At 43.2% G+C, this 22,760-nt stretch overlaps 1 protein-coding gene across 4 annotated transcripts in view; it reads right to left on the reverse strand.

The window, feature by feature from the left end:
- ATGRIP (Golgi-localized GRIP domain-containing protein) overlaps positions 1-22,760 on the reverse strand; it is a 91,563-nt gene that overhangs the window by 48,460 nt on the left and 20,343 nt on the right. For all 4 annotated transcript variants that reach the window (XR_015694415.1, XM_087697370.1, XM_087697369.1 and 1 more), the window contains 5 exons: positions 22,451-22,559; positions 22,203-22,282; positions 21,982-22,110; positions 21,703-21,803; positions 21,483-21,616 (listed from right to left, as the gene is read on the reverse strand). Coding sequence is in view for 3 of the 4 variants with exons in the window: in XM_087697370.1 (XP_087553496.1) it covers positions 21,483-21,616; positions 21,703-21,803; positions 21,982-22,110; positions 22,203-22,282; positions 22,451-22,559 (553 nt within the window). In the remaining variant the exon portion in view is untranslated. The remainder of the gene's footprint in view (positions 1-21,482; positions 21,617-21,702; positions 21,804-21,981; positions 22,111-22,202; positions 22,283-22,450; positions 22,560-22,760) is intronic.

The raw sequence follows: 22,760 nt of genomic DNA on the forward strand, positions 1-22,760 counted from the left end.
CTGTAAATCCGACTCCGTGCAGCTGAGAATGGCTGATTTGAAGGCATTGATGCGAAGACCCGAAGCATGACCAAAGAGTGTCCAAACATCTAATGCCTTGCGAATGTTGTCCTTGTCTGCACGCAAAATCATAAAGCTATCATCAGCCAAAGATTGGCTAATGAATTGCTGCCCCATAGAAAGAGACAAACCGGCCAGCTGATCAGAAGCTGCCATTGAAGATAACATTGAAAGAACCGAACCGGGTTCAAATCCTATAAACGAATCATAGTTGTACTTTGTTTGCTGTTTAGATTCGCCTTACCTGCTTATGCTTTTATAGCACTTAAAAAAAAGAAATATGGCCATTCCCAATGTAATTTTTAAGTTAGATCACGAATGCCATAAAGATATCCCCATTACGGTTATATTAGAAGCAAAATGTAGTAATAAACTTATTTTTAATAACAATCGATTAATAAGAACCTATTCGGCCAATCCAAACGGGTTGCACCATAGCAATCTTTGTTGTAAAAAAAAATATCGCTCTAAACCGGTGAAATAGATTTTAATCTTCCGGTCAGAACCATACATGCAAGTTTCCTTGCATATGGGTGAGTCGCCAGGGCAAAGAAGAGAGGACTCAAAGGGCAACCCTGTCTCACTGCGCGTGCAAGGAGAAATGGCTCTGTAACCCCACCATTGAGCATAACACGTGAAGAAGCCTCAGCGCTAATTTTGTAGATCAATCGGGACATCCGCGCCCCAAAACCCATAGCGGACATAAGTTCAGCAATGAAAGACCAATCTAAATAGTCAAAGGCCTTTTCCAGATCCAACTGAATCAATACCACTTCCTGGCTAGAGTGCCTTGCATAGTCAATGGCCATTTGCACATTTAAAATAATATCCAGAATGTTGGGTCCCTTAATGAAACCATATTGAAGAGGATGCACAATAGCTGGAAGGTGCTTGTGGAGCCTATTCGCCAGGACTTTGGAAAAGATTTTATACATCGAGCCCATCAATGAAATTGGTCTCCACTGTTGCAACATTGACAGCGAAGGAACCTTTGGAAGCAATTTGATAAGACCTTCTTTCCATGAGGAAGGCATGACCCCTGTTTCCCAGACCTACTGAAACATAGCCACCAATGGCTTCACCAGTTGCGTAGCCGAGCACTCAAAGAATTCATTGGTGAGGCCATCCCAGCCACGGTTTTTATCCTTGGGCAGATGTAACAAAACATCCATAACCTCCTCCTCACAAATATCTGCCTCCAAGGTAGCTCACATATCAAGTGGAACCTGATGGCGGACCAGATCATAGAAAACTGAACGTGCATATGTAACCTGGTCAGAAGGCGACGAAGAATAACCAAGAAGATCCCGAAAATAATTCCTGCACATATCGACAATGGTGTGCCGATCAGTAACCATGCGACCATCTGAATCCTGAAGTCTGGTTATATTTTCTCGAGCAGGAGAAGCATGCAAGGCGCGAAAGAACTTATGAGTCTGGCAAGCATTATCTTGCAAATTGTCAGTCAAATTGTGTAATTTGGCCTGCTGATAGGATTTCAACTGAAATTCTTTAATAAGATCGGCCAAACGCTGCGCCAGTGATAATAGAAAATCATCATCTGGGGTATCCACCAGAAGCGAACGAACCAAAGCCAGTAAGCCTTCCGCTGCATGGCGACACCGCCGACAAAGAGAGGCAAGATGTATCCCATACTGGCGAGCGACCCGTTGCACATTAGAGACTAAACGTTCAAAAGAAATTGTGCCCTCAGAGGCAAAGTCCAATAAAAATCTCTCAATCAATTGCTGCATGTAGCCCTGAAAGATTGAATGCTTCAAATAAGAAGAGTTGAAACGTAAAGGGAGTCTATCCAACAACTGCATAAAAGGTGCAATAGGTTGTGCCAGTATCTCAAGTTGGAGAGGGAAATGGTCCGACAAGGCATATTGCTGCAATACTTTCATTTCCAGCATCTCAGGAAGAAAGTTATCATCCTGCATGATGTACATTCGATCCAACCGCGACCATGTAGATGCATACTGCACTGAATGAAAAGTAAACCCTGGGGAGGACGGATGTAACCAAGACCATAGATCTTGCTTAAAAGCCGCAAGAGCAAAGGCATTCCACGCCCGGCTTTTCGAAGCATCCATCACCGAATGCCCGGAAGTGGACTGGGAAGAGTCAACACACATATTGAAATCTCCCATCACAAAACCCCTTCTACCAAGTGACATGGAGCTCTGCAAAGTCTTCCAAAGATCCTGGCGAGATAAAGGGTCATTCGGAGCATAGAGACCCAGCAACCATAAGATCTCTCCTTCAAATAAAATTTCAATTACCACAAAGCGGCCCCGCACATCATTTTTAATAAGAATAGGCTGATATTTCTCATGGACAATCATAAGCACTCCAGAATAATGCACAGCATGTGTCCTTGCATAAAATAAGCGAAAACCATGGCAATCCACCACTTTTCCTACATCATCGTGGCTCTTGTGCTCCACCGCACACAAGGCATCCCACTGATTTTCATGCAAGACAGTACACATGGCATGTTGCTTATGGCGAGAACAAATGCCTCGCACATTCCACGTGGCTATCTTCATATATTTAAAAAAAGAAAAATCGGGAAGGAGGCACCGCTTGCCTCGATTTCACCTTGTCCGCTAAAATGTCAAGGACACCATCATCCAGAAAATCAGCTAAGACTGCAAAAGAATTCGGCCAGCCAGCTTTAGAAGTAGATGGGTTATCCACTATCTTAGGGGTGGCGCGGGGATAATGACGATCCCAGGGTGTAATCACATTGCCTTTAGAATCAAATGCCAACTTAGCAGACGGGCCCTTAGACCCGTCTGTATATACTTTCCTCGTAGACTGATTACGGGGAGCAGAAGGAGCCATAGTACGCACAACATGCTGTGAAGAGGACATTTCTTTCCTGCGCATATACGTGCGCATTGAATCCTGTGACACAACAGGCCCAGAATCCAGCAAAGCAACATCCAACTTCTTACCTTTTTTGGGACGTGCCTCTATCCATTCATTGTTACGAGAATCCAAACCCAAAACCTGTTGTTTACCTTTATCCAAAACACTGGATGGCTGGGTATCCTCCTATGAGGGAGCATCAAGCACCATGTCATCCCTGGGCGGCACAACATGTACATTATCGGAAGACATTTACCTCTCTAGGCATTCGGCCATAAAGTGTCCCAATTTACCACACGAAAAGCAGTGTTCCGCAAAGACACCCCATTTCAAGCGAAAATGTAAAGGATGCATGCCAGAGCAATTAAGGCGCAGCCACGCAAGTCTCTTCCTGGTAGTGACCCATAACATACACAAACGGTTTCTATTCATTGCCCTTAGGCTGGGGGGGACCAGGACCGTTCCCACAATGGCCATGGCATCCTTTAACAATGGCCAATAAACAGCCGGGCAATTTTCCACCTCAACCCACACCGGGCATTCACGTTGAAGGAGGCGCTGAAAGTCGGCCATAGGGTGCCATGGCACGACATGAACCAAGCGGTGATCAAAGAATAATGGTAGTTTGGACAGGAGCTCTTGTCGGAGTTCAGTAGAACCTCATAAAAGCCTCGAGGTCCAACAAAAATCTCCTCCACACACTCCCCTTGCAGTAAATGGTGCAACCACTGGCGAATATGGAAAAGCACTCGGATCCACCGTTGCCTCCAGAACCTCTTCAGTTCCCGCGTCAGAAAAAGCTTCATGATTATGCTGGACATAGTCGCCAAGCAACGTATTGGCAAATTCCAACAAATGCTCCCAGTCAATTTCCTGGGAATCCACAGAATCAGAGGCCACCTGAGCATACGAACGATCCTGATGACCGATTATCTCTTCGGGCGTAGGCTTGGAGCGTTTACCCGCAGGCTGAAAGTCAGGAGCAGGCAGCATCTCCTCTATACACGGCACCATATCCTCCGGTTCTTCTACATCAAAATCCGGACCAAGAGCGGCTACCGTTTGTTCAATAAAAGCCATATCCAGGCCAGCCATGCTTCTCTCTGATCAGAGGCGGGACTGCAGAATCAGTGCACCACCCGGATGCAGCAAGCGGACAGCAACAGAGAACCGGACCGACATGCGCAGATGAACCGGGGTGCCGGGCAACGGGTCAACCACAGATGAGTCTTACACGCGTCTGCGGGCAGGCCTGCAAAACTAGGGCACCGCAAGGCTGCAGCCACAGGGCCGCAACTGGGCGCCGGTGCAGAAGGGGACGGACTCGAGCGGTGAGCCCCAGATCAACAGGGCGGGCGAAAGCCGTGGGAGTCCGCAGCAAGGCGCAACAGGCACATGCCTGACGTCACGACGGGATGGTCTAGCAGTAGGCGCAGGAGGCGAAACGTCCAGGCGAGGCGGTTGTCTAGCGCAGGAAACGGGGCTCCAGGGGACGACGGGTCACGGCCCGCAAGTAGCAGGGGGTGACAGGGTATTGATGGGACGGCAGAAGTGGGGCGCAGTGAGGCGCCGGGGCAGAACGGACACAGCACGAGTCAGCGGGACGACGTCAAGCAAGGCGCAGGGCATCGATTCGCTCTGCCATCGCTTGCGCCTCCATTCTTCTCTCTCTCTCTCTCTCTCTCTCTCTCTCTCTCTCTCTCTCTCTCTCTCTCTCTCTCTCTCTCTCTCTCTCTCTCTCTCTCTCTCTCTCTCTCTCTCTGTGTCGCGCGCACGCGCAAATTTCATGGTGGTAAAATGTTCAAGTTAGGTAGTTCCAAGTATTATCATTTATCACATTCTTCCAACGTTCACAAGGGAAGTCTTGCTTCAAGAGCTTATGACCCTCTTTGGCTATCAAATTCTCATTGCCAAGAAGGAGAAGGAGAACTACTCTTCAAGTATTAGGGTACTAGTAAAATCGCCACCTTGAATCACAAGCTAATTGTTAAGGGAAATATTTGTTAAGCTAAAACTGGTGCATTTAAAGTAGACCTTTCATTAAGCTTATCAAACAGCTTGTGCTTCAATGTTCCATGAGCAAAACCCTAAACTTTGGTTGGCTCCATCTCTATAAATAGAATGTGCTAGGTCACTTATATCCCTTTGCCATCCGAGTCTCCAATCTGCCAATCATCACCACCTATTGTCCTAACCATCTAAACACTGCGCACCTGCACTTGGTTCCAGCTACTATTGCCATCACTCCAACCCCCTTGGCAACTACCCCAGCCACTATCAAAGTGCTTCCAGCTGCCACCCTGATCATCACAACCTGGTGGACACTTGTGTTTTCATCAAAACAAGCCACCCTACTATTGTTCTTCACCAGGAGGGCATTTATACAACTACATTTTCATCATAGTGAGCTTATTATCCTTCATTGCTGCCTGTCGTCGCCAACAGTTATACAAGCTACATTTCATAATTCCCAGCACTCCATCATTGCCTAGCTGCCAGTGATTGCTGATCAAGCCACCCTGACTCCCACATCATCATCCATACAGTTACCTACTACATTTTTAGTTTTTCAGCCCTTTTCTACATCATCCTCTACTCCAACTAGTGGTTCCTACACTTGGAATCCATCTTCCATGGACAATATACTCCAACATCTCCCTTAGCCACCTCCCACAAGAGATCGTCGTCAGCTGTTGGACTGCTCTACCTTTGACTATTGTTTTGTTTGAGTTATTACATTTTAGTGGTATTGGTACATTCTATATTTTCTCAATGCAAAGCCTTGTTAGCAGTCTAATCAGCTCATGTGGTGTGAGTCCAAGCATGTGCAACAGTGGACCCGGCATTTTAGTGTCATTTAGGCATTTTTTTATTTGTCGCTAGGATGGTGATTTAGGTGTTTATTGCTAGCCGACCTCATCATACTATTTGCATATTTCTTGCCTATTCATTTGGCTCCCTCCTCCACAATCTAGTCATTCACTACTTGTAGATTCCAATGCATGGTCTTGTTGGAGAGAGGGAGCTGGTGCCAATGACTCATTGTTGTACGCGAATGTCTCTTGTTTGGTATATGGATTTCATTTCCCCAGCATATCTCTGAGTTCTCCTTTGCATTGTTCTTGTGTTTTCTCTTTTCTCTCTCTTTTGTCTTGTGTTCAGTAGTTTATTTCAGTGTTCTCCTATTATTCCATTGTTGCATCCACTTCTGACAACCCTAGCATATCTTCACAATATTGCTTGAATGGACTATGGACGATGTAGAGAACCCAAGAGGAACCATAATATAATGGTCTAGGAACAGATGTGATGCATGGCACCAAGAGTCCAGCTGAGCCTTGTCGCTCACATTTGGAAGTAAGGAACCATCTGATCAAGAAGAACCACAAAGGGATTTTAGAAATTCCTGGAGAAGAAACTGCTCCACCATGGCACAAGACACAAAAAGACAGACTTGTTTTCTGCCCCTGCATTATCACTTTTCACACTTCTTTCCTCACAATTTACTGCAGTTTACACACAAGTACACACACTCTCTCTCGCTTTCTCAACCCAAAATAATGCACTGCTCACTTTTCTTTTACTAGTGTCCTTTAAGTGATCCTACTGTGTTTATAGACTCGTTAAATATTTATTTCAGAACAATTAGAAATTCTGACATGTACCTATCTACATTCCCTCCCCGTTCCTGAAATGGGGCCTCCCTGTTCATATGCTGTTCCTAATTTCCACTGCCTGTTCCCCATTTCTGAATGTCAAATTTTCCTATGTCTGGCTTACTGTGCCTCAACTGCCTGTCCCCAACAAGGAGAAGGGGAAAAGAATGTTCCTGATAGGGAAAACCTGTTGGGAATGGTAGCAAGAACGTTCCACTAAATACCAATGCTTTCCTAGTTCCTACCGCTTCGCAACACCATTCCCCTCATTCCATGTCACGGCTCGCCATGGTGGGCAGCTACAGTTGAGTCCAGCCAGTCGTCGCAATGGGTTGCTTGCTCATTTGCATGCAAAGTGAGAGGTTGAGGGCATGCACGAATCCTGACCCATTTAGTGCCGAAAACTATTTTGGTACTACTTGTAACTTGTTGCTCAGGCAGCAAGGGTCATGATCTTGCTAAGAGTTCTGAGTGGTGCATCACACATAGGCATGCATGCATACATGTGCACATGCACACACACGCACACATTCAATTTGGAGATTGTGAGTGAGAGGGGGGGGAAAGGGCTGATGCCAAAATCTGCTATAACCTGCACCTAGGACTGAAGTCTGAAGTACAAGGTAGGAGAGTTTAAGTAGTAAGACTGCAAGACTCAAAACAAAACGTCTGGACTTCTATTTAGCCCATAAATATCTAGATAAATAAATAGGCCCAACAAAGTTATATAAATTAGCCAGGGAGAATGATAGATGTATTTTGCACTTGATAAGCTCATAAATGGTTGGCCAAACTAATAAATGTATTACAGATATGACTAAACTATAAGTGTCTGTCAATATAATATGGAACTCCATAAGGAGAAAAGTAGTGCCTCATTACACATGACAAGTGTACTAGGAACTCATATATTCCCCAATCTTTTCTCAGTTATAATTTTGGACTCTCAAAAGCCAAAAAATGTATTTTTTGACTCACATTGTACTTATACATTCTCTACAAACATAACAATGAGCTTCAAGTGGTTTTTGATGATCAAATGATTAGAATTGGCTGTATTGCTAAGTCACCTAGACCAATTTTACCCCATTTAAGCTTAGGAATCTTATGAATCTCCTTGGTCAAATCATCTAGTGGAGCTGCAATCCTTGGTTGCAAAGTTCTTCACTTAATACCAGCATAAAAGCAAGAAAACTGCATACATCATATACATAAGTTAGATTTGGCCTCTAGATCATAGCCTATAATTTGGTCTAGATTGAAATGATTCATCTCACAATGCCTTCAAGGAACAATGCGTGAATAAAACTATGGAATAGCTGCCAAGATTTGCACTAAGGAAACACAAAGTGTACGACCACAACAGAAACACAATGGTATAGACACAAATGTGCAAGACTCAAACCCTAAAAGAAAAACTCAAAACTCAAACACAAAAACACAAACAAAAGGAGAGAGAAAGAACACAACCCTAAAGTGAATGAAAACTGTAAATGAATGAAGAGTATACAAAGTACCCCAGGGCAAAGCACTAGTGTCAGAGAGTGACATTGACCATGGATGGATCCCAAGTATAGTAGTCACCGGTCGAAAACGAGAGAGTACTAAATAGTGAAGTGCAACAGGCTGGTCACCAAAACACAACAATCACAGGCCGAAATCTCGTAAACGTAGCAATGTACCACCAACGAAGGCTGAAAACCATAGAAACAGGGAACGGCCGTTCCAGCCTATAGGAACGGTTTAACGCGTTCCAGATCCTTGGAGGAGGTGAAACGGCCAGGGAACGTTCCCTGCCGTTCCCTGGGCCGTTCCCTGCCGTTCCCTGGGCCATTCCCTGTTTGGAACGGCCATTCCAGGCCTGTTGACCAAAAATTTACATTTTTCCACGGTTTTTTTCTTTTTGCTTATATCACACTCCTTCTACTGCATGTTCACCTATCTCCATTGCCTAATGTGCACACACTAATCTCTCTCTCTCTCTCTCTCTCTCTCTCTCTCTCTCTCTCATATTCAAAGTGTCAAGACAACCCACAAGCCAATTGGGAGTCCATGCAAAGCTCAAATTTGATGCATTATGAACGCTTGCAAATCACAATCAAATTTCAGCCTATTCTCAATTCCAAGGTAATTATCCATTTATATTGTCTAATTTCAAGGGAAACTAGAATAATTGGGGCAATTCATGAGCAATTTGGAGCTGTGGGGGTAATCGAGTCAATTTTGGGACATTTTGACCAATTCGGAGCATTGAGGGGTATTGGGGCAATTAGAGGGACATTCTTTGGGGCAACTTGATCATGCAGGGCATATTTGGGGCACTTAAGATATGAGCCGTTCCCCCCCGTTCCCGTTCCCCCACCTTGGACGTTCCCCCCGTTCTAGGGGGTCCCGCTCCCGTTCCCGTTCCCCGTTCCAAGTAACTATGCTGAAAACTAATCACCCAAGGGAAAGAATTGTCAAGCAACAAGAGAGGTGTTTGTTGTTGATGTAGACAACTGGCACGGGGACATGAAATTTTGAGATGCTTTAATCTTGCCGATAATATTTGATTAAGTCATTAATCAAATGTGCAAGATTGTTAGCACATGCAATGCACATGGCAATTATTTCATAGTAGCAGACCAAGGACCAAGAGGATGCAATGAGTGCCAAAGGCAAAAGTTGTAATAAGTTATGTCTAACAAGTACAAGGTGGTACCCAATGTCAGATCTAGACCTAGACCAATTTATTGGCTACTAATGTCGATTGTGACATTAAAGACTAGGCATTAATTAATTAATTAATACCGGTCTAGGATCAGTAACTACTCATGGATACTTGGAAGATAAATTGGCCTAGCCAATTTAATTATTGGCTAGTGAAATCAATTTAATAAGCTAGATAATGCTGAAATATGGGATTAGAAAACTACCACTTAGCAAAACTTGGCTGAGCAAGTCGGAAAAACTTTTTTAGGGGCTGGTGGAGTCTATTCCAACCGTTGTGAGAGAGAAGGAGGCTGTTAGAGAGCAAGGAGAGGCTACTGATATGATTTGCAGTCTCCAAGGATTAGTCCTACAACAATTTGGAGCCCTCCAAGAGCAGGTGACAGCAGCCTAAGGTCCTTATGGTGCAAGTGACAACAATTTGGAGCCCTCCAAGAGTAGGTGACAGTAGCCTAAGGTCCTTCTAGTGCAGCTGACAACATATAAGAGGGGACAGTAATATAGATGATAGATTCCATGGCTGTTTGAGCAAGGCACCAACAGTTTTTTAATATTTCTCACAACGAACTCTGAAATTTCTCTTTCTACAGAATTCTCTCTCATCTCCCAATCATTTCTCAAGTTATCTCAGCATTTTTCAACAATTTGAGCCATTAGAGAAACAGATTTCAATCAATCTCTACTAGAAATACTAATTTACATCAAAAATTAGGATTTCACAAACACCTCGAGATGCATACTCAAAATTAAGGGCGTACGACTTGAATTCCAACAACTAAAATTGAGGAATTTCAAGGAGATTCAAAAGGCTAGCCAGCAAATATCAAATTTGGGACTGAATTTGTCTTTCAAGGAGGAAGGTGAAGACCAATCCTCAAGCAAACCAAGGGGCAAATTGGTTTGAAGGCTTGTTGGTCAATTTTGACAACAAGAGACACAATAGCAGAGAAGATCAGAGGATCTCAATTATACTCCTTCCATTTGCAATATAAGATAAAGAAATACCGCAAGGGGTGCCAATTTTGGGGCCAACCATATGTCCAATGACTAAGATTAAAGTGGTAAAGTGTGCATTTTCAATTTATGTGAATTTTATGCTTATTGTAATTAGTACTTAATCAAGTTATTTACCACCCTATTCCAAAAGAAAAGCTGATTTCAACAATCTATTAGACAGCAAAAATGCAAGCACTATAGCAGTCAACTAATGGGACAGATGGCAGCAGTCTGTCGCCTCACACAACATGCTAAAAATGCAAGCTAGTCAGGTGCTACGATGATGCAATAGATGCAAGCCTCCAAACTACAGGGCGATGGCTGAAAGCAGGCTATCTAGGGCTGGATATAACGATAGACAACAGTCAATGATGGTTAGATAGCATATGGTAGGTGGATAATAGCTAAAATCTACACAATAGAGTGAGAAACATGCACAAAAGGATGAAAACTTAATGGGGGTAGCTTGTCTATTTATAGATATGGATAGACCCTCCCAAATTAGGATTTCACCGAAACTCTTAAACCGTGCACCGTTTTTGCGTTTTTCATTGACTAAGCATATTTTGGAGCTATCTAGTAGACTAATCAACATATAATGCATTTCTTAGCTCAATATCCTCTCTCAAGTACAAAAACAAGGCTAGAAATGAAGGCCAACCCAATTTTACCCAAGGCATCCCATCCCAAAGCAGCCAAGGCATTGGACAAAGGGTGCACGGAGGTTGCATAGTAGCCTGCCCAAACTACAGAGGTGATGGTTATCTTACCAAGGAAGTCCAAGTAGTTACCCTAAAGAGGACAAGGCATCAGACAAAGGGTGTGCATTAACAACCCAATGGCCTACCAAATCTTGCAAAGGCAAATGGAACCACAATGAACTTCTTTTTATTTTGTTTTGCGGGGGGTGTGTGTGTGTGTGTGTGTGTGTGTGTGTGTGTGTGTAGTAAGGTATTTTGAGAGATGATTTGCAATCGATTAAGTAATTGTACCATATGGGAGAATGAGAAGAAATGGATAGGTCCAAACCATCACAAAACAAACAAGCTACCTATCCAATCGAGAGTATCGATCACAAGAAAAGGGTGATGAAGAATGGTGGTGTAGTGTACAAACTACTGATGGAAACAGCTTAGGATTCATCTACTGGGGCTCTACACAATGAGGATGCCACATGCTGTGAAATGCTCATGTAGCAAGTATTGAGCTAAAACATGCTTTACATCTAATTAGAATTTTTAAATAGCCCCAAAACACGCTTAATTAATTAAAAACACAAATTTGGTGTGCACTTCAAGAGAGAATGTTGGTTTTGACCTAGAAGTTGGTCCCTCAAGGCCTCAAAATGCTAATAATCAGCAAGAAGAAGATGATGATCTCTCCTATTGTCACCTCAATTCTCTGCTTGGTTGATCAATTTTCAATCTTCCTCTCGTGGTACACTACTGGATTTACAAGATTTCAGCCTCCAACTGTTGTGTTTTGTTACCCAGCCTATTGCCCTTCATTATTCAACACTCTCTCATCTTCCACTATTGGTTATTGGACTTGGGATATATCTCCGGTGGACGTCACTCTCAGACACTATATTACTCTACCCTTGGGCATTTATGTACACTCTTACATCCTTTATAGCATTCATTCACTTTAGAGTTTCTACTCTCTATGTTTGTCTCTGTGTTTTGAGTTTCGAGTTTTTGAGTTTTGTGTTCTGCGTTTTGCATTTAGGGTTTGGGTTTTGCTTGTCTCTGTTTGGGTATGTATTTCAATCTTGGTCATACATGCTATGTTTCCTCAATGCAAAACCTAGCATATCTTAACAGCATGTGCCACTTGGACAATGTCCCTCGTGGAAAAATTGTTTACTTACCCAAGCACCCTTTACAAAGATGATGAAATCATGCAATACAAAACTTAAGAATGAAAATCTAAGGACAAAATCCTATGGGCCTAACTCAATAGCCTAAAGACCTAGAAGTGGGAAGATGAAGATAAGCTAAGAATGTGGCCATCATCACGTATGCCCACTAGCAGGGCTCTACCAATGAAACGCCTAACGAGGGGGTGAGGTAGTCCTAGATAGAGATGAATATGAAGTGAAGCTGTAAAGTGCAATGGGATCGAAACTCATAAACCAATCAGCCAATCCCTCAATAGTATTGAAGGAGACTGTCTACCGAGGTTGTTCGCATGCCACATGTCGAGCAGCTACAAGGGCCAAAGAAGCAAATGGGGTAGCAATGGGAGACATAGCCCCATTGGACATGCCAGCCTAAGTGGAGGCAGTCGCAACGATCTGTTGTGGTTTTCTAAGTGAAAGACCTTGGGCCTTAGTATGACACTCCTCATCCACATGGCCCAATCTTTGGCAGTGAGTGCAAAACCTAATTTTTTTAGGGAGTTGTTGCCAGAGGGATTTTGTTTCTTTAGTTGTATCTAAAGAATAGGAGTAACCCTTGGTTTGGCTTGCCTTTGCATATTGCGAGTTCTTGGCACTGCTAATTTTACCTTGTGAAGAAGATGCAACCAATCCCCCTCTCTAAATAAATATGTATAGAGGATTTCTTGTGGACTTGGTCAAGTAGCCGTGCGTAACACAAGAACTGACACTCAAACCCGTAGAAGGTCAGCAATCTAGATAGTGAGATAATGTGATGGATAAAATGGAAGTATTTTTCTGGCAACTTATTCAAGGAGATAGTGACCTAATCATTGTCTAACTTCATGGAGCCAGTAGTGGCAAACTCCATGGGTAATCGGTGATATTCAGCCGACTTGGCTTTTAGACAATTCCCTTTCTTAATGAAAAACTCTTGAAGCTCAAAATTGCGATTGATACGTCAAGTGTAATCTCATGCCACATTGCAATCAATGAGATGACTCCAACGCTCAAATGCAAGGGAAAAATGTTGTAATTGAGAGTGGAACTCAAGAAGCATCCCCTGTATTAACTCAACATTGGTTGTGGCATTGCATGCTTTCCATTGAGAGATGTGATCAGGGTGAGTTAATCGAGGGTTCAGCATACGCTCTAAACCAAAGACAAGGTCCCAAAGTCCCTAAGATTCAAGCACTTGTTCCATGAAGTTCGACCAAGTAGTGAGATTCGACCCATTAAAACGAGTCTCATCCATGAAGGTATTCTTGGCCATTGCAACAAGGATGGAAGTGCTAGGAGATGGATAAGGTGTGTAATGAGGATAAGGTGGATAGGGTGGGGTAGAGAAGTACACTTGGAAATTAATCCTAGAGTGTCTACCATGCATACAAAAAGTATGCATAGTGGATCCGAATGTGGGCATGGACTAACTAGGCATGCACATGGTAACCGCATGAGGAGCCCATGGAGGAGAGATGGAAACACGTGGAGCAAAGGATGGGAATCCCTGCATAGAAGTGACCCATGGAAAGCGTGATGATGCATAAGCAAAGGATGAAAATCCTTGCGTGTGAGAGATCAAAGGATGTGTGTGACTAGGGGTACTAAGGGGGATGCCCATCATAGCTATCCCAATGGGAAATGATGTGTTCACTTGCGTAAAGGTGGAGGGAACTATATTAAAGGGTGGCATTCCCTATTACAAAGCCCCGTGATACAAAGTGGCTTAAAGATAAGTGGATGGTACAGTGTTAAAGGGTAGTATTCCCTGTAATGATGTACAGTGATGTAAAGTGATCATAAAGTGTGAGTATGGAACGAAGAATGAGAATGTGCTAGGAGCGGAAATGGAGATTCCAACTCCTAGTATGGAGGATGTAAATGTGAAGTATAATCCAAGATTTTGAAATGAAGAAGAGAGGAAATCGAGATATGGGCTAGAAGAGGGTGGGATGGGTGGGATTTGAGAAGAGTGGCTTAGATTCTCAAATGAAACAAAAGATATAGATATACCTAATGAAGGATGTTTACTTCAAGAGCCCTCTCTATTGAAGTTTACATACAAAAAATCATCCGGATGCTATACACCAAAGGGAGAAACATGAAAGGGTTTTGATTCATACAACTCAAAGGGGTTGTACGAACCTAACACTAGGCGCGGTTGAGATGATGAAGATGGGTCGCCAATCATCCCAAATGTCGTATGTCCTCCATGATCGAAGAGGTGGCTAGCCTCACCAACCAGTCCAAATGGAGGAGCAAAGCTAGTAGGAGGGGTGTAAGTTCAACTATATGTGATACGCAAATACTCTTGAAACTCCTATGACATGAGACTAAACTCTAGAATAGGAGAAAGCAAAGAAGATGAAGGTGAAGGTGGGGTGTCGTCTTCCTCGCGGAGTCCATAATGCCAACTCATGGCCTCCAATGATGGAGAAACCGAGTAAGACATCATGGGGTCCCGAGAAGAAGGTGACTAAGACATTATGATTCAGTTACGAGTCGTTCATATGCCTCCCACAAAACCTAGCACTCCACAATATCCATAGAATACTCTTTATAAGAGCACTAGCTCTGATACTATGTGAAAAAAACTATGGAGTAGCTGCTAGGGTTTGCATTGTGGAAACATAGAGTGTACAACCACAACAGAAACACAACGATACTAAAGAAATGTGCAAAACTCAAACCCTAAAAGCAAAACTCAAAACTCAAATATAGAGATAAGTACAAACAGAAGGAGAAAGAAAGAACACAAATCTGAAGTGAATGAAAACTATAAATGACGGTAGTGTCAAAGAGTGACATCTAACCACCAAACACGGATCCCAAGTACAATAACCATTCATCAAAGATGAGAGAGTGCTAAATGATGAAGAACAGCAAGCTGGTAACCAAAACACAGCAATCGGAGACTGAAATTTGGTAAATGCAGCAATGTACCATCAAAGAAGGCTGAAAACTGATCACCCAAGAAGGCAAAGATCTATTAGGCGACAATAGGAGAGTTGTTCCCCGATGTAATTGGCCTACTAGACAACAAAAACGCATTGCAACAATCGACTGGTGGGAGAGATGGCAACAGCCTATCACCTCACACAAGATACACAGGATATTCAGGTGCCATGACGACTAAACAGATGGAGATCTCCAAACAGCAAGGCGATGGTTGGAAACAAGCTGCCTAGGGCTGGAAAGTGATGAGGTGCAATCGGTGATGGCTGGGCAGCAGATGGTAGGTGGCTAATGGCTGAAATCTACACGGTACAATGAGAAACTTGCACAAAAGGATGAAGGCTGAATGGGGACAGTCTGTCTATTTATAGATGTGGATAGACTTTCCCAAATTAGGGTTTCACAAAAATTCTCTCGAACCACGCACCGTTTTTGCATTTTTCATTGAATAAGCATGTTTTGGGGCTGTTTAAGAGGCTAATCAGCATGTAATGCATTTCCTAGCTCAACACAATATGCCCCAAACATTGCATTTCCAAGTGTTACCTCAATTCACGAAATACTTTTCTAGATGCTCTCAATGCTTATCATCTGCCTTGAAGGCAATAAGGTCATCAAAGAGAGTGTCTAAAAACTTCTAATGCAATCAAAAGATTCTATTCACTACCTTGTTAAAAGCAGCTTGAGCATTTGTGAGACTAGAGGGCTAAATACTCATACAGTACACATGTAGTTTTGAAGGTTAATTTGAGTATATCTTCAAGTGAAATCTTTATCTGATGATATGCCCTCCTCAAATCAATCCTATTGAATATGTATGGTCCCTGGGCACAATCCAAGCTATCATCAATTCTAGAAATTGGGAACCTGTTCTTACATGTTATCATTAGTCCATACACATAGAAAGAACCTTTTTTGTACCAGAAGAACTCACGAAAGAAAAAGCCAAAGAAGTGGGTCTAATCAATCCCTTTTCAACAAGTTCATTAACTAGTATTATGATCTCCTACTGATGGCTTCTCATTAAGCCTATGTAGAGGTCCATTAGGAAGTAAGCTCCTTGGAATCAAATAAATAATATGGTCTTCTAGTCATTTAGGAGGTATTCCCTTGGAAGTGTATCTATGAGACATACATCAAACTTTGCAAGAACAGTTGACTTTGATCATTGAGTGAGCTTCCAGTTCAAAGGATGCAGCTTCCCTCTCAAGATCAGCAGCACGCAAGGGCAGCCACCAATAACTATTCTTAGGGGAACTTGGAATCCTGTCTCACTAAGAACATTGTATTGGAAAGAAGGAATGTTGACCAAAATGGACTTGTTTTGCACCTTCTTGCAATAACAAATGTTCTGTTTTTAGTTGAATTACAACTCAAGCTTGAGGCATTGCAGATCACTTTAAAAACTTGCTCAAAGGGGAGAGATTTTCATAGCGTAAGAAAACTTGATGTCCATATTTATGGGTGCTTGAATACTCAATATGCCTTTGTGGCTTTATCTTGTTTAAAACTGGAGAGGAGCTGGCCAGGAAAGTTTTCAATAGCAATCTCTTTGTACACAACTAATTGTTGAGCTAAAACACACTTTTCAACTGCAGAGCATTCTTAAACAACCCCAAAACACACTTAATTAATGAAAAACCCTAAAAAGGGGAGCGGTCTGAGAGAGTTTCAATGGTCTCCCAAAAACCCTAATTTTTGGGGCACCCTTCAACATCTATAAATAGATAGGCTGCCCCCATTCTGTCCATTCCGTCTATGCAGGTTTCACACCCTCCAGTGCAGATTGCAACCATCAGTCTACCTCCACATGGCTGTCCAACCTTTGTGATTGCTGCCACCTCTCCCTCTAGCCTCACAGTGCCCTAGCGCCTTCTTCTAGCTGTCGCCCACTGTTTGGCGCCATCTCCCAACCTGCGTTTGGCCTCCAGCTGCCATCGCTAGCATCTCCAACATCAAGCAACATCCTATAGCCTGCGTTGAGTTTTGCATTTAGGGTTTGAGTTTTGCTTTCTATGTCTGTGTTTGTCTTTTTGTGTTTCTATCGTGGCCATACACTTTGTGTTTCCTCAGTGCAAACCCTAGCAGTTTTCTTCACATGGTATCAGAGCTGATACTCTTGTAAAGAATATCCTGTGGATATTGTGGAGAGCTAGTCTTTGTGCGAGGGATACAATACGACTCGTAACCGAATCACAATATCCCAGACACCTTCTTCTCATGTTCCTATGATGTCCTATCAAGCTTCTCCATCACTGGAGGCCCTGAGACGACATTATAGACTCGGTGACGAGGACAATACTCCACTTTCACCTTCACCTTCTTTTTCTACTCCTATTCCAGATTTCACTAACATGACAGAGGAGGACTTTGAGGAGTACTATCACAACAAGTACGGTGATGTTTGCACCCCTCCTGCCAATTTTACTACCACATTCAAACCGGTTGGTGAGGCTAGCCACCTCTCCGATCATGGAGGATATACAGCATTAGAAACATCTAGAGATCCATCGTCATCATCTCATCCAGGTCCAATGTCAGGTTTGTACAATCCTTTTGAGTTGCATGAATCAAAACCCTTGCCTATTTCTTCTTTTGAGGTACAAGATCCAGATGGCTTTGCGTATGTGAACTTCAATAGAGGGGGCTCTTGAAGCAAACAAAATTCAAGTACATCTATAGCTTCTGTTTCATTTGAGCATGTAACACACACTTCTCAATTCCCTCCCATCCCACCCTCTTCTATATCACACCTTGATCACCTCTCATCATCTTTTCAAAATCTTGGGCTAACTACATCCGTCAATGGAGAGCCCGCAATGCCATAGATAATGTTGAGCTGATGCAAGGATTGCTTCTTGAGTTTCACTCTCAGTTATAGCACGTCCTGCTCGCGTCAAAGCATTGGAGTCACCTTCTCGACCGCTATGCGGCCCGAGATCGTACTCCGCACATAAATCTCGACTTTAAGCTTCAAGAGTTCTCTATTAAGGAAGGGGATGATCTAAAAGTCAAGCTGGCTGAATATAGGCAGTTACTCGCCGAGTTCGCCACTACTCGCTCTCCAAAGTCAGACGATGATCAAGTTACGTTCTTCTTGAATAAGTTGCTTGAAAAATACTTCAATTTCATTCAGCACATCATCTCACAACCTCGATTGCCGACCTTCTACGAGTTTGAGTGCCAGTTCTTGCATTACGCGAGGCTGCATGATCAAGTCCACAAGAAATCCTCATCACAACCTTATTCAGAGCAATGGGGGTTGGTTGCCTCTTCTTCGGGAGGGAAAACCGACAGTGGCAAAAACTCGCAAGATGTGAAGGCAAGCCAATTAAAGGGTGACTCCTCTTCCTCACATGGATTCAAAGAATCTAGACCTATCTAGTAGCAACTCCCTAAGAAAAACCAGTTTTGAACACACTACCAGAGAGCAAGCCATGTGGACGAAAACTGTTGCTCCAAGGCCCAAGGTCTTCCACCTAAAAAGCCTCAGTAGACTGCTACGACTGTATAGTCCAGTGGGGCTACATCTTCCGCTCCTGCTTCATCTGCTCCTTCAGCACCCGTTGATGCCATTGGACATGTGGTCCGAGCACAGCCTCAACAAACAGTCTCTTTCACTACCCCTAAGGGACTGGCTGATTGGTCTGCAAGTTCCGATCACATTGCACTTCATGCATCCATCTCACCTTCCTCTCCACCTTATCAGGCGTTCCCTTACCAGAGCCCTGCTCTGCTGGCGGTACACGATGGTGGACACCTTCTTTGACTAGCCTGTCTCTAGGTCCTTTAGGATACCCTAGGTCAATCTAGCATCCATTTTTTGCACTCTTAGTTGGGTCCATATGATTCATTGTCCTTAGTTTTTCCATTCTTATGTCTTCCGTAGCATTCACTTATCCACATACACATTCACCACATTTACTTTCAGTTAGTTTTTCTCTCTGTTATGTTTTGCTTTGGAGTATCTCACCAATGACCTCTGTGTTTGCAGATTCTCATCTCTTTTGCAAGGTTTTGTTGTCTTTTAGTATAGGGCTAACTTGCAAATTGCTTTGGTCCTACCTGGGCTAGAGACGTAGGGATGTGCACCATTCCTTTCATCATCCTAGGAGTGCTTGCTCTTCTTTCACCATGGCGGTTTCCCCTCCCGAGACGGATCGTACAGCATCTCTCTCGATGCTATCATGGCGGTGACTTCTAGCTTGCTCTTCCAACGGGATGCTTCATCTACTTCATCTTCATCATCTTCTTTCATTCCTTACGGTTCTTGGTACCATACAAAGACCAACATCGGGCTCCTCTTCCTTCCTCGGCATCTACATTCAAGTTGAGAGGGGATTCCTACCCTTCCTAGTATTCTACAGGCTTCAACACTTTGTCTTCGACATCGGCTTCTCCCCCTGTTGTACCTTCCCCTTTGCATTACATGATTTCATTATCTTTGTACTAGGGCACTTGGGCAAGTGAACAATTTTCCCACAAGGGACACTGTCCAAGTAGCACCTGCTGCATGAGCATTCTTCAGCATATAGCATACTTTGTATCTCATTGTGCAAAGCACCACTTCAGCGGATCCTAAGATATTTCCAAAGGCGGTTGTTGTCACCACACCACCATTCTCCTTCATCGCATGGATACCTCATCACCTGTTTTTCCTCGTCATCGATATCCTTGAGTGGATGGGTATGCTTGTACTGTTTTGTGATATGTTGGGTATACCCTCCCTACTTCCGTTTTCGCGGTCACTATTACTCAATCAGCCACGTCCCATAAAATTTAACTCGCTTATTCAAAAAAAAGGTTCAATGTGGTTTCATCCGCCTTTGTAGGGCTTGGTAGGCCACTGGGTAGCCGACGTGCACCCTTTGTCTGATGCCCTATCCTCTTTCGGGTAACTACTTGGATTCCCTTGGTAAGATAACCATCGCCTCTGTAGTCTTGGTAGGCCACTAGGCAGCCAACATGCACCCTTTGTCCAATGCCCTGGCTGCTTTGGGGTGGGACGCCTTGGGGTAAGTAAACATCACAGTGGTTGGCCTAACCTTTCAGCTCAGTTTTAGGCCTAAGAGAGGGTATTGAGCTAAAACATGCTTTTCAGCTAATTAGCACTCTTAAACTACCCCAAAACGCACTTAATTAATGAAAACCCCTAAAAAGGGGAGCAATCTGAGAGAGTTTCAGTTGTCTCCCAAAAACCCTAATTTTTGGGCCACCCTTCAACATCTATAAATAGACTCGCTCCCCCCATTTAGTCCATTCCGTCTGTGCAGGTTTCACACTCTCCAATGCAGATTGCAGCCATCAATCTACCTCCACATGGCTGTCCACAACCTTCCCGACTGTTGCCACCTCTCCCTCCAGCCTCGCAGTGCCTTGGTGCCTTCTTCTAGCTGTCACCCACTATCTGGTGCCATCTCCCAGGCTGCATTTGGCCTCCGGCTGCCATCACCAGCATCTCCAACATCAAGCGAGATCCTACAGCCTGCGTTTGCATCCTTCTGGAGCCGCCTGGCATCATCTCTCCCCCTCTGCAGCTATCGCCTCTGCCTTTGGCAGCCCCTAGTGTCAATGTTTTGCAATTTCCTCTCTCTTCACACTCCGACTGGTGATTACAGACTTGGGATCCATCTCCGGTGAACGTCACACTCCGACATTGCTCTGGCCTTGAGCACACTATACACTCTTGCATTCATTTACAGCATTCATTCACTTCAGAATTGTTTGCTCTCTCTCCCTTCTTCTATTTGTGTTTGAGTTTCTGTGTTTGAGTTTTGAGTTTTGCGTTTAGGGTTTGAGCTTTGCTTTCTGTGTCTGTGTCTATCTCTTTGTGTTTCTGTCATGGTCATATACTCTATGTTTCCTCAATGCAAAACCCTAGCAATTTTCTTCACACTAATGGAGGCATCATGTCCTTATTTATGGGTGCCTAAATACTGATTATGCCTTTGTGGTTTTATCTTGTTCAAAACTGGAGAGGAGCTGGCCAGGAAAGTTTTCGATAGTAATCTCTTTGTACACAACTAATGGAGGCATCAGATCCTCTTTATTCACCAGGCCTGTTTCCATGCTGCTTTCTTATTTGTATAGAATTAATGGAGGTATTAGGTACTCTTCAATTCCTGGACATGTCCCTCAGTGTAATCAATACTGCAAGCTATGAAGCATCTCGTTTTCTAGCACTCTGCTTGCAAACCTCAAGTTCATTATGATCTCCTGCACTCTTTCCTTATTTGGCATAGAAAAAATCCCATTAATTACATTGAACCGAAAGTGCGGCCATGTCAGCTCCTCTCTCTAAGCATATGTCAGTGGAATTTATACAAATGAGCCCAGATAAGATTCAATACCCTGCCAATTTGCATTGATATCATTAACACGGCTTTGCCAAGCCTCCTGTTCAACAAGCATTTGAGTTTTTGTGGACTCCAACTTGGTAGCAAGTTCACGAATCCTTTGTTCTGCATCCAGCAATGCTACAGATCTGGAATTTCAAACCACAAATTAAATTAATGCTAGAACTGTATAGAACGCCACATCCATTTCCTTCAAAATAAAAGAAAGACTAACCTTGCAGCAAGTTGACTTTCATGCTCTTCTTTCACATCTTTTAAAGCTTTTAACACGCGATCTCTTTCTGCTACAGCAGAGGCTGCTACCCTCTGAGCTTCCTGTATTGTTGAGATAAGATGTTTAAGGTTTACAAAAATCTACATTATACCCATTAAAAAACTAACATCAACCGATTGGTGCAGTTCTTTCAAATATCACTAGCAGACCATAAGAGAAGTTTATCTAACTGGAGATGTGCAAGGACAGCAAAAAGAAAAGGAGATCTTGGTTGTCAACCTTTAACGCCGCCTCCTGCCTTGCCAACTGCTCAACATCTTTAGCAGCAGTTAACTCTGCTTCTTTTTTCTGAAGAAGGGAATATGCCCGGACCTTGTATGCATTGAATTCTTTCTCCAAACCAGAGATCTAATATTTTTGAAACAAAAAGAATATTCAGATCAAACATTAAAAATCAGAACATAAGTAAAGTGTATTACAGGGACACTCTACATACAGACCTGGTCTTTTTTAGCAGCAAGCTCAGCTTCAGCTACAGCTAAAGCCTGTCGCACTCCCTGGAGTTCAGACTCCATTTGACCTGTAAACGTGTTCTCATTTACAAATGATATGAAACAATACTCGAGAGCCACATGACATTTTTCAGGTATAATAAAGTGGTTTAGTAGCATAAAATTAGTCCTTGCTTTCGCAGAGCCACATGAACATTTCTTAGGTATAGTAAAGTGGTTTAGTAGCATAAACTTACTCCTTCCTTTCACAGCCATTATTTCTTGCTGCACACGGGCCTTCTCATTTTCCTCCAGCTTCCGTTTCAAGGATGCTACTGTAGCCTCCCAAGTTTTTTGCTCCTTCCTCTGACAACATTATTGACTGTGTTAGAAAGAACAAGCAATATCCTCTGAGAAAAATATACTGAACATATAAATCGATACCAAAATAACCACTGTTTTTACAATGTACACACTTGATGAGTACGAAGTAGTACTAGCACTAATTATTTTACCAAAACAGTAAATATGGTGTTGACCAGCCCTATAAGAGCTTTGTCCAAGGGC

The sequence above is a fragment of the Lygodium microphyllum genome, chromosome 17, assembly GCF_053477565.2.
Source record: "Lygodium microphyllum isolate KBCC chromosome 17, Lygodium_microphyllum_v1.1.10, whole genome shotgun sequence".
Lineage (NCBI taxonomy): Eukaryota > Viridiplantae > Streptophyta > Polypodiopsida > Schizaeales > Lygodiaceae > Lygodium > Lygodium microphyllum.